Below are 19,184 nucleotides of genomic sequence, written 5' to 3'. Positions count from 1 at the left end.
TGGGTTATGGGGATAGGGTGGAGGTGTTGACCTTGGGTAGGGTGCTCTTTCCAAGAGCTGGTGCAGACTCGATGGGCCGAATGGCTTCCTTCTGCACTGTAAATTATATGATTCTATAAGGCATTTTTTGATTGTTCTCCACCCACAGAATTGCTACATCCATCCGTGTCGTTTTTTTCTCCTACTAGTATCATTGAGGTGAAATGCGTGTGTAAAGATAGGGCAAGGGAAGTGAGGTGCATTGCTGATTGCACACAACATTAACTAGGAGAGCCATGCGTTCCCTCTGCACCCAAAGTATAAATAAATAGTTATTTTGTTTTGCTACTGAAGTTGATAGCAGTTCTATTAGTATATGAATGATTAAGCATTTTAGAATCATAGAACCATAGACTTGCTGTAGTGTAGAAGGAGGTCATGCGACCCATCAAACCTGCACCAATGTTCTGAAAGAACACCTTACCTGGGCACACTCCCCTGCCCTGTCCCCGTTACCCCACCTAACCTGCACATCTTTGGGCACGAAGGAGTAATTTAGCATGGCTAATCCACCTAACCTACACATCTTTGGACTGTGGGAGGAACCCGGAGCAGCCGGAGGAAACCGACACAAACATGAAGAGAACGTGCAAACTCCACACGGTCACCCAAAGCTGGAATTGAAATGCAGGTCCCTGGCGGTGAGGCACCAGTGCTAACCACTGTGCCACCATACCGTAATATTCTATAACTTGAGAAATATTTGGCATGTATTCAATCTTATTCAAGGATCATAGTTAGTGAACATGCCCGATTACAATCTTGCAGCCCACTGTGATGAAGGAGAGCCACTCACCCGGCCCATTCACTAGCCTAGGTTGTATATCACTGCATTAAGCAGACGCCCTGGTCTGCGCACTCCAGTGGATTAAAGGATCACTATTATTTTGAGGAAGAGCTAGGGAATTCTGTCCAGTGTGCCAGCCAATATTTAGCCCTCAATCAACATCACCAAAATGGTGATTATTGGTCATTGTCACATTGTTGTTTGTGGGACCTTGCTGTGCATAAATTTACTGCCATGTTTGTTTCCCTCATTATAACAATGACAACAAATACGTCATTTCTCTAGGGTTTCTTTAAGTTGTGAAGAGCACAAAAGAAACAAAAGATTACATTTACGATCATCTTTTGTTTACGTTGAAAACTTGGCACCCATTTATCTTTCAGATAGAGAAAAAATTAGGTTGGATTGCTGTGCTTTCAGGAAAAAAATGTTTATAGTTGAAGCAACCTTTATACCTCCGCCTTGAAAAGAGACTTAGTGGCAGAATGTAATTAATTAAAGCCGCACATTTTGGTAAGCAATTAGTGAGCAATGTGCAGTCCTTCATAAACTTTACTTGGAGCCTTTCAACTTTATATAAAGTTTGCCTCAACAGCGAAGTTAAACATGCGGACCACAGTATATTCGAATGGTGCTTTCTCGATTTTCATTTTGTTGCTGCCTTTTAATAAAGTTTGAAACACTTGATGGGAACTTTAAGTCCCGGCAAAGGAACTCATGCAAGTACGTGCAGACCACGCCTACCCCTGCAAACTAAGGCTTTAACAACAAAAAAGTCACGAACCTTGAATGCACATTAAATCAGTAACCCGTTTTATAAACACCTAGTCTTTTTTTTCGATTGTGTTTTTTGTTTAAAGGGGGGGGGGGACTAAACTATTTTGCACAAGGTTCCGTCGACAAGGATCCCCGGATCTGAGGCCAGCTTTGCAAACCCACCCTCACCCATCTGCACGTTATAGCCTTTAGCAAACTCCAAAGAGGGAAAAAAAAGCAATAAATCTAGCGGCGAGGGAAGGACCAACGAAACTGCAGAAAATCCAGGTTCAAAAACAAATAATGAAACCAGGTCCAGCCGAATGCAGCGGCCGACAGCCTGGTACTTTCCTTATGCAACAAGGTGCTTTCCCCCTCCGCCGGACACCGACAAGTTTGCATACCCCCGCCACCCCACCCCGGGCTTACAGGACCAGGCCTCGAAGCCCTGATTGATTTTAGCTCACTCAAAACACACGCGCGGCGGGGGGTGGGGGGGCTCACATTCACCCCGGTCTCTCGGCGGCTTCTTACCTAGACTTGACGCCACTGCCCGCCCGCTCGTACGGCCACGTTTGTCCGCCGGGCGCCAGCGGGTCGCTGAAGTTGGGGGCCGGGTAATTCCTGTCCATGGTTTTCCCCGAGTGCGCCGCGCTGGCGGGGGTCGGGCCGTCCGTCACATGCCTCGCGCTGGCGGGCCGGCCGTTGGGAGCTGCGGTCCTCGCGCTGGCGGGATGGCCGTTGGGAGTTGCGGTCCTCGCGCCACGGTACTGCGTGCGCGTAAGCAGAAGGATGGCGGATGTGCTGCAAATCCAGGCAACCTGACTTTCCGATTTTTTTTTTTTCTCTCTCTCTTTCCACACGTTTGGTTTCTCCCAGGATGCACCACCTCCTGCTCCAAAGCTGGCGGAAGGGAAACAGCTAAAACGTAAGGAATTGGGGAGGGGACGTGATTACTGGCCGGCTATTGTTGGGATTGGCCAGGCCCGTTTTATCTGAGTTGCTTCGCTAATGCCCGATTGCTCAGAAACACAATAGCAGTGATTTGCTGAGGCTGCTTGATAGACGCTAGTCCCAGATTACTTGGGTTTTGTTAATGCTGCATTTCCTAATGCTTGATCGTACAACAAATGTTCGGGTGGCTGACACTGAAATACTGAGGCCGTGCTGTTTTTGGGGAGCGTGCTGTGCGCAAATTGGCTGGCCGGTTTCCTACCTAATGAAAGGAGTCGTAGAATTGTTACCGGGCAGCCGGCGGCCATTCGGCCCATTGTGGCTGTGCCGGTTCTCTCCATCCGAGCATTATGGCTTAGTGCTGTTCCCCTGCCTTTTCCCGTACCCCTACACATTGTTTCTATTCAAATAGTCACCAAGGGCCATCTTGAATACCACCTCCACCACACTTTCAGGCAGCACCCTCCATACCCAAACCACCTGCTGTGTGAAAAAGTTTTTTTCTCACCTCACGTTTGCTTCTTTTCCAAATCACTTTAAATCTGCGTCATCTCGCTCTTGATCGTTTTATGAGCAGGAATACTTACCCCCTATCTGTCTAGCCCCCTCATGATTTTGAACACATCTACCAAATCTCCTGGCCTTCTCTCCAAAGAGAACAATCCCAACATCTAAAATCTGTCATCATAACTGATGTTTCTCATCCCTCGGACCTATTTTTGTAATCCTCTTTTGCACTCTCCAGTGTGTTCACACCCTTCCTATAGTATGGTATCTAGAACTATACACAATATTCCATTGTATAAATTCAAAATAACCTCCTTGCTTCTATGCCCCTTTTAAAATCCAGGATGAGATATGCAGGTCCTTATTTTATATTGTTTGTCCATGTTCTTCCTGTGGTGGTATGTATTAGGGGTAATACGGTACACCATGAATGCCGAGGAGCTATTGGAGGACAGATGCTGGGTCCCAATTGGATCTGCCGCCTACTGGGCTCCACCCAGATAGGCAGGGTATAAGAACCCGGTTTACTCCCCGCAGCTGCATTCTGTGACTGAGCTGCTGGGGAACAAGTCTGCTCAATAAAACCTTGATTGAAGTTCTCCACGTCTCGCCTCGTGTGTGATCGATGGTGCTATAATTTATTGAGCAGACTTAAAAAGGAATATGGAGCGATCGCCCCGGAGTGCCTGCAAATCGGCCCCCAAGCAGCGAACGCAACATCGGCGTTTAAACAATGGCTGGCAGCCCCGGGACCCATCCTGCTCCGGAAACATGTGCGGGCGCACAAATCAGACCTACTGGTGGAAAAGGTACATCTACTCCACGCCAACCCGCAGTACGCCTATGTGGCTTACCCAGACGGCCGACAGGACACGGTCTCTCTGCGGGACCTGGCGCCCGCCGGAGCTCCCCACACGCCCCCAACACCAATCACCACCCCCTCACTCCCGCCGGTGCACCCCACAGCCACCCCCTTCCCGGGGGGATCGGTTCTCCTCCCAGGCCCGCCCAGGAGTACGGAAACAGAGAGGGACAGCGGAATGCTCCCAGAGTCGACCAGACCCGAGCCAGCACCACCACCACCACCCAGGCTGAGACGATCGGAGAGGGCGACCAGAGCACCATCTCGACTCATCGAGTCGACTTAAGATGTATAATTCAGTGGCCCAGTAAAGCGGCATTGTTGTAAATAGTTAACGCTGCTAATCGAGTAAAATGTGAATAATTCAGTGGCCCAGTAAAAGCGGCATGGTTGTATATAGTTCAATGGTTAAGGCACCGACCCTGTAAACTCATACCGCCCACCACCCCGCCGGGATCCTTTTTAACAAGGGGAGAATGTGGTGGTATGTATTAGGGGTAATACGGTACACCATGAATGCCGAGGAGCTGTTGGAGGACAGATGCTGTGTCCCGATTGGATCTGCCACCTACTGGGCTCTACCCAGTAGATAGGCGGGGTATAAGAACCCGGTTTACTCCCCGCAGCTGCATTCTGTGACTGAGCTGCTGGGTACAAGTCTGCTCAATAAAGCCTCGATTGAAGTTCTCCACGTCTCGTCTCGTGTGTGACCGATGGTGCTACACTTCCTACCTTTTCTGCAGTGAACTTCATCTACTATCTATCTGTCCACTCCGCCAACTTGTCTATGTCCTTTTGAAGCTCTACACTCTGCTCCTCAGTTTACAATACCCCCAAGTTTTGTGTCATCCTCAAACTTTGAACTTGTCCCTTGCACACCAAAATCTAGATCATTAATATATATCAGGAAAAGCAAGGGTCCCAATACCGACCCCTGGGGAACTCCACTCCACCACGCTCCACCAGCCTGAAAAATATCCGTTGACCATTACTCCATTTCCTATTACTCAGTTAATGTTGCTACTGTTCCTTTTATTCTTCCGTTTCGTATTACTCAGCTAATGTTGCTTGTGTCCGTTTTATTCCATGTGAACAAACTTCAAAAGATCTTCTTTGGATGTAAAACACTTTGGGACCACAGTTGGACATGAAAGATGATAAATAAATGCAAGTCCTTCTCAAAAATGGAAATTAATGGAAATATTTTCTAAACATACAAATGGCAAAAGCGTGATCAAAAGAAGTATAGATGAAGCGGGGTGGAGAGTGCAATCTGGTCCAAAAAGGGATATCTTCATGTGGGTGCTGAGGTACTAAATTAGTCATTTGCATAGGTCTTCACTTAAGAAGATGCTGCTGATCTGTTGCTGTAAAGAAAGAGGAAATTGAGAATTAGAAATTAAATATGATTAAAAATAGGTAAAGAGGAAATAGTTAAATGGTTGGCTGCATGGGGAGGTGGTGGTGTAGTGGTATTGTCACTAGACCAGTAATCCAGAGACCCAGGGTAATGCTCTGGTTCGGATCCCACCATGTCAGATGGTGACATTTGAATTCAATAAAAATCTGGAATAAACCATTGTCGATTGTCATTAAAAAACCCATCTGGTTAGGGCGGCATGGTGGCGCAGTGGTTATAGAAATTATAGAATTTACAGTTCAGAAGGAGGCCATTCGAGTCTCCACTGGCTCTTGGAAAGAGCACCCCACTTAAGCCCACACATCCACCCTATCCCAGTAACTCCACCTAACTAAGGGCAATTTAACATGGCCAATCCACCTAACCCTGCACATCTTGAAAAATGAAAATCGCTTATTGTCACGAGTAGGCTTCAATGAAGTTACTGTGAAAAGCCCCTAGTTGCCACATTCCGGCACCTGTTCGGGGAGGCTGGTACGGGAACTGTCTTTGGACTGTAGGACAAAACTGGAGCACCCAGAGGAAACCCACGCCGACACGGGGAGAACGAGCAGACTCCGCACAGACAGTGGCCCAAGCCGAGAATTGAACCTGGGACCTTGGAGCTGTGAAGCAACTGCGCTAACCACTGTGCTACCGTGCTGCCTCAAAACCTTAAAAAAGTATCACACAATTAAGAAACGAGTAACAGACTTCAAGGGCCATGAGTAGAATGGTGAAATTGGCAAGATAAATGGCAGAATAAATTTAATGCAGGAGTGTAAAGTAATTAATTTTGAACTGGAAAGATTGAGGACAGGAAATATAAACTAAAAAGTACAATTTTAAAATGGGTGCAGGAGCAGAGTGTATGTACACAAGTCTTTGAAGGTGACAGGACAAGATAAAGCTGTTAATAAGGTCTGTGAAATTCTTGGCTTTACAAACCAAGGCATAGAGTGCAAAAGCAATGGTAAACCTGTATAAAACACTGGCCCTAGCTGGTGTTTTGTGGTCAATTCTGGACACCACATGCTAGGAAGGTGACCGCAAATTGGAGAAGGCTGCCAAGGAAATTTACTAGAATGATAACGGATGCAAGACTTCATTCACACAATTTAACTAGAGAAACTAGAGTTCTCCTTAGAGCAAGGGAAGTAAAGGTGAAATGTGATAGAAGCATTCAAAATCGTAAAAAGTTTGGATTGAGTAACTAAGGAGAAGGGTCAATAACCAGTGGGCACAGATTTAAGGTCATTCACAAAAGAACCAGAGGGGACATGATGAGAAAAGAAACTCACGTAACATATTGTTAAGATCTGGAATGCACTGCCTAAAGGGGTGGTTGAAGTCGATTCATAGAATGGTTACAGCTCACTATTTGGCCTATCAAGTTCAAACAAAACATTCCACATGTCTCATTCAGCTTTCCCTCTATTTCTTATCATCAGGCGCTTATCCATTTCCCTTTTGAAAGCCACAGTTGAATCTGCCTCTACCACCCTCAGACAGTTTATTCCAGATCCTAACCACCCTGCATTTTTAAAAAAAGGTTCCTTATATCTGTATTGCCTTTGATTCGTTTACCAGTCACCTTAAATCTGTTTTGTCTGGTTCTCAACCCTTTCACCAGAGAGAGCAGTTTTTCCCTATCTACTGTTGGGGAACCTCGTGGTATTGAATCAAATGTCCTCCCACTCTTTTCTGAGGCGAAGAACCTAGCTTAACTAATATATCCTCATAACTGAACTTCCTGAAATCATTGTAAATATGTTCTGCTCTCCAAAATCTTCACATCCTTTCCACAGTGCAGGGTTCTGAATTAGATACAAAACTGCAGCTGAGGTCACACTAGTGTTTTATAAGGGTTCATCATAACTTATTTATCTTTGTACTTGATGCCACTATTCATAAAGCCCATACATCCTTATGCATTTTTAATCATTTCTGCAACCTGTCCTGCCATCTTCAATGATATGTGCACATATATCTGAGGTGTCTCTGATCCTGCACCCCTTTAGAATTCTATCAGCCTGTATATGACCTCTTGAAGTCTATCACAAACCTTTTTTTTAAAATGATTTTATTACAAACGTATATAAAAAGTTACAACACATAAACAATTCAGGAAACAAGCTTCTCAACAAACAACTATACAGTTTGTACATTTGTACATTTTTCACCCACCCCCTCTCCTGCGACGAACAACTCCTCAAACATGGTCACGAACAGCCCCCATCGTGCCTTGAAACCCTCCGCTGAACATATTAACTCGTATTTGATCTTTTCCAACCGAAGAAAATCATATAGGTCACCTAGCCAGGCCACTACCCCCAGTGGCGCTGCTGACCGCCATTCCAATAAGATTCGTCGCCAGGCAATCAGTGAGGCGAAAGCCACAACATCGACCGTCCTCCCCTCCATCAGCCCCGGCTCTCCGACATCCCAAATATCGCCACCAAAGGGTCCAGCTCCACCTCCACCCCCACTATATCTTTGCTAGCGCCGCGAACACTCTCACCCAGAATCTCTCCAACGTTTCACAACCCCAGAACATGTGTGTGTGATTCGCAGGTCCCCTTCTCACTTCTCACACTCATTCTTGCCCGAGTCATATGTACCCTGTGTACGACCTTGAACTGTACCAGGCTCATCCTTGCGCGCAAGGTCGCATTTACCCTTCGTAGCGCCTCACTCCATACTCCCCCGTTTATCTCCCCTCTCAGCTCCTCTTCCCATTTTTCCTTAATCTTCACCTCCCTGTTCTCCCAGCCACCTGTAAATGTCTCTCCTATCTTGCCTCCCCTTCCAGATCCAGAAGCAGCAGTCGGTCCAGCAGGGTGTACCTCGGCAACCTGGGGAACCTTCCAAACCTTCCACACAAAGTCCCTTACTTGCAGGTACCTAAACTCACTTCCTCTCGGGAACTCTACCCGCTCCTTCAATTCATCTATACCGGCAAACCCTTCTTCCAGATACAAATCCCTCACCTTAACCAGCCCCACTTCTCTCCACTTCCTATACATGCCATCCACCCCTCCCGGCTCAAACCCGTGATTTCACACAATAGCGTTAACACCGACAGCCCCGCATCCTAAAGTGCCTCCTCAGCTGATTCCAGATCTTCACCGTGGACTGCACCACCGGGCTTCCTGAGTATCTGCTCGCCGCCATTGGCGATGCTGCCATCACCATAGGCCTAAAGCTGGACCCCTTACAGGATTCCTCCTTCATCCAAACCCATTCTACCCCCTCTCCTTCCCACCATCGCCTCACCTTCTCCACGTTCGCCGCCCAATAGTAATGAAGCAGGTTCGGCAATGCCAACACTCCCTGCTGCCTCTGCCTCTGTAACAGGGTCCTCCTAACCCTTGGCATCTGTCCCGCCCATACAAAGTCCAAAATAATTGTGCCCAGTTTCCGGAAGAAGGCCTTCGGTATAAAGATCGGGAGTGTCTGGAAAGTGAACAGGAACCTCGGCAGAATGTTCATCTTCACCACTTGGACCATCCCCGCCAAAGTCAATTACAGCGCGTTCAAACTCTTGAGATCCTTCCTAGCCTCCTCCACCAGCTTTGTTAAATTCCACTTGTGAAACATCGCCCATTCCCTCGCTACCTGAATTCCCTGGTATGTGAACCTGTCTCTAGCCACCTTAAATGCATCCCACGTAAATTGGCTCATCAACCAAACTCATTCAGCGGGAACACTTCGCTTTTCCCTACATTCAACTTGTACCCCGAGACCGTCCCAAACCTCCCCAACATGATCCTCTCCATGCTCTTCCAGCAGGTCCAAAGCATACAACAGTAGGTCGTCAGCATAGAGCAACACCTAATGCTTCCTTCTTCCCCTCATAATCCCTTCCACACTGCCGACCCCCTAAGAGCCATTGGCAGAGGCTCTATAGCCAGCGCAACCAGCAGCGGCGACAGCGGGCACCCCTGCCTTGTTCCCCTGTGTAATTCAAAGTTCTGTGAACTCATGTCATTAGTCCGCACACTCGCCTTTGGTGCCACATATAACAGGTGTACCCATGCCACAAACTTTGGCCCAAACCCAAAACTTCCCAGGACCTCAAACAGGTACCGCCACTCCACCCGGTCAAATGCCTTCTCCGGGTCCATGGACACCACTACCCCCGGTACCTGGGCTCCCGACGGGGTCATAATCACATTTAACAGCTTGCTTATATTGCTGAAGAGCTACCTACCCTTTACAAAGCTGGTTTGGTCCTCCGCAACCACCCTGGGACACAACCTTCCATCCTTCCCGCCACTAACTTAGCCAGCACTTTCACATCTGTATTTAACAGTGATATGGCCCTATACGACCCAAACGGTTCCTTCCCCTTTTTGGGTATTAACGTGATCATTATCTGCGTCATCATTTCCGGCAGCTCCCCCTTCCCCAACGCCACGTTAAACACTCCCAAGAGATGCGGTGCCAGGTCTGTTGTGAACTCCTTATGAAATTCCGCCGGATAGTCATCGGTCCCCGAACTTCATACCCCTTACAGTGTCCAACATCTCCCTCAGCCCCAAGGGCTCTAGCACCTGCTTCTTCTCTTCCTCCAGCTGTGGAAACTCCAGTTCATTTAAGAACCGTCCCATGTCCCCTTCTTCACCCCCCCTGGTCCGCCCTATACAGCTCCTTATAATAATCCCTAAACGCCTCATTTATCTTCCCCGGCTCCAACACCACATCCCCTGCCCCAGTCCGTATCTTCAATATTTCCCTAGACATGACCTGCCTCCATCGCTGGTACTCTAGGATTCGACTCGCCTTCTCCCCGTATTCATACTGCACCCCTCTTGCCCTACACAGCTGTCCTACCTCCCTCCCCGTTGTCAGCCTATCAAATTGCCCCTATAATTTTTTTCTCCTCGCCATCCCTCCGTGGTGGGCACCCTTGAGTACTCCCTATCTACCTCCACTATCTTGTTCATGAGCCGTTCATTTTTTTCCCTCCTTTTCCTATCCGCATGAGCCTTGAATGAGATAATCTCCCCTCGGACCGCCATTTTTAGCGCTTCGCAAAATGTGGCCACCGACGCCTCTCCATTTTGGTTCAATTCTACATAATCTTTAATCACAGCCCGCACTTTGTCACAAAATCTTCTACCTGCCAACGACCCAGAATTGAGCCTCCACCCCGGCCTCTGTTCCTGTCCCGATCTAAGCCGCATCTCCAGCCAATGGGCGCATGATCCGAGATTACTATGCCCGTGTACTCTGCCCCCTCCACCGCAATCAAAATCTCCCGGCTCACCACAAAAAAAGTCAATTCTGGAATACACCCTGTAACCATGCGAAAAAAAGGAATACTCCCTTCCCCCTGGGTTCTTGAAGCGCCACGGGTCCACCATGCCCGTCTTTTCCATAAACCCACCCAGCTCCTTTGCTATTCGTATCTTACCCATTGACCTCGGGCTCGACCTATTCACCCTCGGCTCTAGGACACAGTTAAAATCTCCTCCCACAATCAACTGGTACGTGGTCAAGTCCAGGATTGCTGCCAGCAACCCCCTCATAAAACCTACATCATCCCTATTCGATGCATACACATTCACCAACACCACCGACGTCCCCTCCAACACCCCACTCACAATCACATATCTCCCACCCGGGTCCCTCACTTCCTTCGCGCTCACCAACCCTGTTTTCTTACTCATCAAAATTGCCACTCCCCACAACTTTGAATCAAACCCCGAGTGGAAAACCTGACCCACCCACCCCTTCCTTAGCCTAACCTGGTCCTTCACGCGGAGGTGCGTCTCCTGCAGAAAGACTACCTCCGCTCTCAAGCTCCTGAGGTGTGCAGAAACCTGAGATCTTTTAACCGGTCCATTGAGCCCTCGCATGTTCTAAATTATCAGCCTTACCGGAAGTTTACGCCTCCATTCCTCTCTACCGTCCGTCATCCTCGCCCTTTGGCTCTAGTCCCGTTAATTTCACCCTATACCTGGCTTGTTCGCCGCCCCTGACCATGTTTCTTCTTCCACCTCGCCTCATCGCGTCACCCTCCCTGTCCCTTCCCACTTTCCCCCTCCCCCCCCCCCCCTCTTCCCCTAAGGCCACCTCTCGGCCTTCTCCCCCACCTCACTTCTGTTCACCAGCATTACGTGCTAGCTTGGCAGCCCCTGCCCAAAGGCCTCTCTCACTGACCTCCGCCCCTCCCCCCGCCCTCACCTCTCTGCTCAATGAAGAAGATTCCCCATTGACCTTACCCTCCCCCACCCAAACAAAGAGTCATCTTGAATCATAGGTCACCTTCCCCGAACAAACAAACGGGGGGGGGGGGAAACACACAGCTCCAGTCAACCGGAGGGAGGGTAGGGACAGCCATCCCCTATAAATTTTTCACCCCTGCTACACTTTGTCAACCCAACAGTAAATAAAACACCAGAGAAAACCCCTTCCATATCGTAGGAAAAGAAAATCCTCCACTCCCTACCCCCACTCTACCCATATTCCCAATTATTTTAAAGTGCCTGCACCTCAGTCTCCCAGAATTGTTCAATTCAGTTCTCCCCCAGTTTATGGTCCTTGATCAAGTCATCGGCCGTTTCTGGGGTCTCAAAATAGTATTCCCGGCCTTCATACGTCACCCATAGTTTCGTCAGGTAGAGCACCCCAATACTGATCTGCCGCCAATATAGCACTGCCTTGGCTTTGTTGAACCCTGCAGGCCGTTTCGCCAACTCGGCTTCGATGTCCTAATATATTGGGACCTTGTTGCCACCCATTCCCAGTTGCACTTCTCCCTGGCCCACTGCAAAATCTTCTCTTTCTCCATGAACTTCTGGAGTCTCACGATCAGCGCCCGCGGCGGCTCCCCTGCCCTAGGCTTCTGCCTCAGAGACCTGTGTGCCCTATCCACTTCAGGGGCCTTATCCAGCACCCCCTCCGCCACTGGCCCTGCCAGCATCCTCAAAATATACCTCGTGGCACTCACATCTTCCACTCCTTCAGGCAGGCCCACTATCCACAGATCTGCCTTTTTGAACTGTTTTCCTGCTCATCCACCTTTGCTCTCAACGTCCCACAATACTACATTTTCCTAATCCTTGATTGTCTGTCCCATAATACCAGGGGTGGTTTCTCCGCGCTGAAATCGCGGCCGGCATGGGGGCGGAGAATCGACGTTCGCGCAAGAAATCGGGACCGGCGCCTGGTCACTGATTCCGCGGGCCTCAAAAAGCGGTGTCACTGGGGAGTACACCGCGCCGCCGGGGGCCATTGACAAAGGCCCTCTCCGACATCCTTTGCCCACGACCAGCCAAAGTCCCGACGGCATGGAACTAACCTGGTCCAGCCAGTCAGGATACTTACGTGGCGGCTGTGAACTCAGTCCGCGGCCACTCTGGTCGGGGCGGGCAAATCGGAGGCCGGGGGGCTGTATAGGTGGAATGATTGTGCGGGGTTTGAGGGTCGGGCACGCGGCCGTCCGGGGGATCTCCTTTGTGGGTCTACCTCCGAGGTCCAAGTCCACCATGGAGCACTGCGCGGCCGCTGGAAGTTGCCGTCATGCGCATGTGCGGCCTCCGATCCGGAAATGCGGGGGCCCGTATCTGCAGCAAAAGCTGCGAGATTTACTCTGGGTTCCTGCTAGCCCCCTGCAGAGCTGTGAATTCGTGTCCCTTTTTTTCAGGAATAAAACTCCACGGTTTTGACGCTGGCTTGGGTACATAGTCCCAAAAACGGAGAATCCAGCCCCCAGAGCTTGGTAATCCTTGATTGCTCAGAATCACAACAGCTGACTTCCAAATGCTTGATTGTCCTTAAAATCCTTACAGTGCAGAAGGAGGCCATTTGGCCCATTGAGTCTGCACCAACCCTCTGAAAGAGCACCCTACCGAGATTGACTCCCCCCTCCTTTCTCCATAACTGCGTAACCCCATCTAACAGGCACATCTTCAGACACTAAGGGGTATTTTGGCATGGCCAATCCACCTAATCTGCACATCTTTGGGCTGTGGGAGGAAACTGGAGCATCCAGAGGAAACCCACACTGACACAGGGAGGAGGTGCAAACTCCAATACTGGAATCGAACCCGGGTCCCTGGTGCTGTGAGGCTTGTCCAGTACCCCTATATTAGGCGTCCTGTAGCTTGATTGCTCTGAACAACAACATTTAAAAAAATTGAACTTGCTACAAGACAATTGTCTTGTCCCACAATACCAGTTCTATTAATGGTCAATTGCTTAGCACGATCATATTAGAGCTTACTGATGTGGAGTTGCTGAATCACTTAATACTATGACCAGTCTGATTACCCAATCCTACAATACCAAGACTAGTTTCCTGATGGTTGATTGCTCACCAACTATCATAGGGATGACTTTGATTGCCTACCAATATTTGATAGTCTTCCATTTAATGCCATTTTTTGGGCGCCAGTCGGCGGACATCGCGCCGTTTCGGGAGAATTTCGCCCGCTTCCTGACACAATCATGGAGTCATCCATAAGCCTCGAGCGTGCTTTCTAGATGTGTACACGAATATCTTTCTCAATAATGGCATCCTTAGAGGACACATTACCAAGATATGAGAAGTGTTCTACAGCCTTGAGACTGGTGCCAGAGGAGGGGCAATATAAAACGATTATGCCTGTACTTGCGAGTATGCCTGGTGAAAACACAGGCAATCGTCCTTATCATCCTGCTGTATGGCACTGAATGGTGATTCTGCTATAGGTGCCATTTCGTATCTCTGGAATCCTTCCACCAAAGCCACCGATGTCAATCATGAGAATTCAACAGCAGGACAAAAGATTAATCCTAAACAATAGGGTTCTACACTGTACTGGGCTCAAAAACATAGTGATCACCCACCAGAAAATTCAGTTCAGATGGGTAGGCCATGTCTCCTGCATAGATGATTACAGAATCCCCAAACAAATCTTCGATGGGGAACTATCCCAGAAACAGCATTAAGGTAGTTAGTTTGAGTGATATATGGACACCTGCAAAAACAGCCGTACAAACTTCTGCATTGCAAGCCACCTTTCTTGGGAAAATATGACAGCCAACTGGCTCATGTAGAGGCAAGAACTGAAATTGGGGACCATCGACACCAAACTCAACATCTGACCTGCCCAGAAGAAACCAGAGGTGTCATAGCTGCCAAAGTTTCTCCAAGCAACAAGGTACCAGTTCTATGACCGCCTATGCTGATCCTAAATCAGACTCTTCTACTCTGTGAGTAAACCCACAGAAGATGACAAAATCACTTGCATCTTGGACATACTAGAACAATGAGGCCTCTACCATGAAGCAATAGCTGATAGCCAAATCCCACAATAACAAAGCTATCTTTAGTTTCTTCATAATCCGTCACTGCCTTAAACAAATAAAACCAGGATATTGTGTGAATACCTGTTTGCCTAGTACTATAGTATTACTATTTGCTTTGGTTGATTGTCTAGTTCCGCCATCATTGCGACACTGACTATATGTCTGCACAGTAAGAAGACTTACAACACCAGGTTAAAGTCCAACAGGTTTGTTTCAAACACTAGCTTTCAGAGCACTGCTCCTTCCTCAGGTGAATGAAGGGGTATGTTCCAGAAACATATATATACACAAATTCAAAGATGCAAGACAATGCTTAGAAGAATGCTTAGAATGCTTAGTCTTGCATCTTTGAATTTGTGTATATATATGTTTCTGGAACATACCTCTTCATTCACCTGAGGAAGGAGCAGTGCTCCGAAAGCTAATGTTTGAAACAAACCTGTTGGACTTTAACCTGGTGTTGTAAGACTTTTTACTGTGCTCACCCAAGTCCAACGCCAGCATCTCCACATCATATATGTCTGCAAGTAACATCTCCAAGGGACAACATGGAAATGAGGAATACATTTTCCGCACTTCTCAGATATTAGGCTATGATTTGCAACTCAATAGCAACTTGTATTTTATATCACAGGCCAAGCAATATCATAATCAGGAAAGATTAAGAATAAAACAGTCTGAAAGATAGGTTAAAGTCTCTTTTAAATGCACAGAGATTTAGAGACGAACCTCTCGAGGTGTAGAATCTAGGTAGCCAAAGCTCTGCCATCAAGTGAAGAACCCCAGAATCCGAGATGTATTGGAGGCCAGAGCTGGAGGGCATAAAGGTTGAAGTAGGGTTGGAGGTTGTTCAGACATAGGGTGTGCTGAGGCCACAGAGGAAGTTGTAAATGAGGACAAGAATTTTGAATTTGGAGTGATAGGGGCCAGTGGAAATTGGTGAGGAGAAGAGTGACAGCCGAGGTGAGTTTAATTTTCATATGTATGAAGACTGACCACTGTTTTAAATAATAGCCTGGATTTTTCAGGGTAGTCAGCGCTCAATGCTCGCCATTCTGAGAGTGGGCAGGGAACATATCCCCGTTGACTGACAGATATTCTGCCATTTTATGCACAATTGAGCATCGATTGGCAGTCGGCGGGACTTTCATCCACCCTTGGATAGAAGTCCTGCCTTGGAGAGCTCGTGGAGTACTTTCCGGTGAGAATGGCAGAGATGCCGTCACCAATACCCCTAGGCCAGTGCCCTGCAAGACGTCCATCTGCACTCACGCCGACACCTGCCCCACTACCCACTTCCTAACCATGGCTATATTCGCTGCCCAGTAATAGTTCAGAAATAAGTCTTAGAACACCAGGCTCCCTTCCTTTCCCTATCCCTTAAACAAAACATCACAACCATCCCCCTCTGTTACACTAACCACCCCCCACTGTACACCCGTTAACTAGCCCGCCCAGCTAGCTTGGCAGCCCCTGCCCACGGCGTCAAACCTTCTGTACCCCATTGATCTCCCCCCTCCCATGCTCACACACCTCTAAAGCACAAACAACAATGAAATAACAAAAAGGTGCACTCACCCTGCATGTCCCCCAAACATCCTGCCACAGAAACAAACAAAACATCTCAAAGAAGAGAGGTTCTCCCTAACCAACAAACGAAAAGGCAGAGAAAACCAACATCTTCCCACATTTCCTCCACAGTTCAATGTTCTCCCTCTCCTGCCAGTCCATTGTCTCTTAGAAACTCCAGTGCCTCCTTTGATGTCCCAACAATAATGCCCTCGACCATTGTAAGTCACCCAGAGGCGGGCGGCTACAGCATCCCAAACTTCACCCCCTACTTAAAGAGGGCAGCCTTCAATCGATTGAACCCGGCTCTCCGCTTCGCCAGTTCTGCTCCGAAGGCCCGGTACACCCGGAGCTCATTACCTTCCCAGGTGCACCTCCTCGTCTGCTTGGCCCACCACAAAATCTTCTCCTTGTCAAGGAATCGGTGGGGTTGCACCACCATCGCCCTCGGCGGCTCATTCGCCTGCATCTTCCACATCAGTGTCCTGTGGCTGGTCGAAGGCCTCCTCCTCCATCAGCTTCTCCAGCATCTTGGCTACATATGAGCCAGCGTCCATTCTCTCGATGCCCTCTGGCAACCCTACAATTCTTTTTTTTTTTAAATTTAGAGTACCCAATTAATTATTTCCAATTAAGGGCAATTTAGCGTGGCCAATCCACGTAACTTGCACATTTTTTGGGTTGCGGGGGCAAAACCCACGCAAACACGGGGAGAATGTGCAAACTCCACGCAGACAGTGGCCCAGAGCCAGGATCGAACCTGGGACCTCGGCGTTGGGAGGCAGGCATGCTAATCACTGCGCCGCCGTGCTGCCCGGCATCCCTACAGTTCTGAAATTTTGTCTCCGGGAGCGTTTCTCCAGATCTCCACTTTCTCCTTTATCCGCTTCTGTGCCTCCCGCATCATCTCGATCTCGGCCGTCAACGAGGTAAGCAGCTCCTTGTGCTCCCCCACCGCCTCCTCCACTTTCTGGATCGCCTGGCCCGAGGTCTCCACCCGGTCGATCTCCGCTTTCAGCAGATCCACCATCTTGGCATGGTCCTCCTGGGCTTCCCTCCTCTGCTGGCTGGAGTCCTTATTTAACTCGTCCACCAGCTGCTCCATCAACCATTGGGCTGGTAGGGCCGACCCTTTACCCTCCGCCATCTTCACCTGTAACGCACAAAGAATTTCTTGCTCCAACAGTTCCTTCCTTCTCGACCCACTTCTGGTCCATGGATCCATACACCACATTCAGTTTAACTTTTCTCCACCAACTCTTCACCTTTTTCCACCAAAACATCCACCCAGCAAACGGGAAAAAGGACCGAAAAAACTGCCTCGAGTGGAAGCTGGCAAATGTGCGACCACTCACTCTATGGAAGTCGGCTGCCTCCACCTCTGGTGTGCATCCTGGGGACACACCTAGGCGTAGCGGCAGAGCACGGATGATTAAGAAGATATAGGATCACCGAGTGGGCACTGAGTGGGGGTGGGGCACCATCTGTAGCTAGGGACAATGGAAGGTTCAGATGTTCACCATTAAACATCTAACACCTGATACATGTGCAGCCTCTGTCATGTTATTCTCCACAGCAGGCCTGCTTGCACCCCCACCCCTTGTTGCCGTCCCGTCCCCCCGGGCACAGTGGCCCTAGATCAGGAGCCCCCGATGCAGATTCCAGTCAGGTGATGGGTGTGAGCGCACTGTGTCAGCAGAAAGACGGGAGTCAGACTTAGGCAGAAACTGAGGAGCACAAGAGCTAACCTCGCAGCGGGTTATCATCACTCTCCTGCCTTGTATATTGACCCGCTGACACAGGCCCATCAACCCTGGGATGATGTTACATAGACCCTGGGGGGGTTGGGGGGAAGAGAGCAAGGAGTGAGATGGGAGGCAAGGAGGGGAATGAGGGTGGGAGTAAATGGGGGACAAGCTGATGGACAAAGCCTCATCCTATGAGAAGCAGGTGAGGATGTGGGCCTCCTTGGCCCTCCATTCATTCTGACCGTTGCCTCCGCCTGCCCTCCATCCTCCAGCTGCTCCCAAGGGTCCTCCCTGGGCTCGTCCTCCAGCCCCTCCTGGCCCAGCCCTCCTCAGACAAGGCCACATGTCCTTTGTCCTCCTCCAGTATGCGACTGCTACTGTGCCAGATTGTGGAGGCCACAGCAGACCACCACAATGTGGAAGACCATCTGAGGTTGTACTGCAGTGCATCACCAGTGCGGTTCAGGCATCAGAACTGCATTTTCCGCTGTCCGATGCACCATTCAATGACAGCATGGGTGGCAACATGGGCCTCCTTATATCAGATCTCTGCATCGGTCTCTGGCCTCCGCAGCTGTTGCGGGATCAACAACACCATCTATTGCGGTATCTGTAATGAATTGGAGAAGGAGAGAGACCGACAATCAGTTAGGGCTTCCATCCCGGATCCTCGTATACTCCGAACCTACCCCACCATTACGTGTCCCGCCTTCTTTGAGAATGCCATCCACCGAGCTAGTTGTGCTAGAAACCTTTGCCATGCACACTCACCCCCGACCAGAGGAGGAGCCACTAGACCCCAGACTCTGCCGGGAACATTGGGGAGACCATGCTCCGGTACCCTACCCTGATCCACGTACACATCCTCTGGTTGCAATGATATCGCAGTGCTGCAGCTCAGCTCTAGAGTGTTTGATTGTGGCGGCTGCTGGTGTTGGCGCCTCCAGGGTTCAGGCAAAGTGTCCAGGCTTCACAGTTTGATTGGAATGCCAGGCAATAACACTTGTCTGAGACATGGCACATTTACCCACAAGAATGCACTTGGGTGCTGTGAAGTGGTCACATAACTAACAATGCCAATTCCTAATTAGCAATATCCTTCTACTGTGCAGCTAGAGGCTGCTCACAGTCAAAGGGAGTTAAAGTGACATTCAGCATAGTACGAAGATCAGGGCTCTGTCCTGGAATTGTTTGGTAGGACAGACAGGTAACTGTGGTAGTTACTCCTCTCAGCAGCCATCGCGCCAGCTTTCTGTTTTTAAA

General features: G+C 49.1%; 1 protein-coding gene and 1 long non-coding RNA gene across 3 annotated transcripts in view; one reads left to right on the top strand and one right to left on the bottom strand.

The window, feature by feature from the left end:
- Positions 1–2,270, bottom strand: part of qser1 (glutamine and serine rich 1) — a 269,834-nt gene extending 267,564 nt beyond the window's left edge. For both annotated transcript variants that reach the window (XM_072466268.1, XM_072466269.1), the window contains exon 1: positions 2,117–2,270. In XM_072466268.1, the coding sequence (XP_072322369.1) occupies positions 2,117–2,214 (98 nt within the window). In that variant the 5' untranslated portion in view covers positions 2,215–2,270. The remainder of the gene's footprint in view (positions 1–2,116) is intronic.
- A 99-nt stretch (positions 2,271–2,369) lies between these two features.
- LOC140384512 (uncharacterized) overlaps positions 2,370–19,184 on the top strand; it is a 46,224-nt gene continuing 29,409 nt past the window's right edge. Inside the window, exon 1 of the long non-coding RNA XR_011933075.1 lies at positions 2,370–2,510. This is a non-coding gene — a long non-coding RNA (uncharacterized lncRNA). The remainder of the gene's footprint in view (positions 2,511–19,184) is intronic.

This window comes from Scyliorhinus torazame, chromosome 10 (assembly GCF_047496885.1).
Source record: "Scyliorhinus torazame isolate Kashiwa2021f chromosome 10, sScyTor2.1, whole genome shotgun sequence".
NCBI classification, from domain to species: Eukaryota; Metazoa; Chordata; class Chondrichthyes; order Carcharhiniformes; family Scyliorhinidae; genus Scyliorhinus; species Scyliorhinus torazame.
Note: the sequence above shows the minus strand (reverse complement) of the source record. Positions and strands in the feature narration are given on the sequence as shown.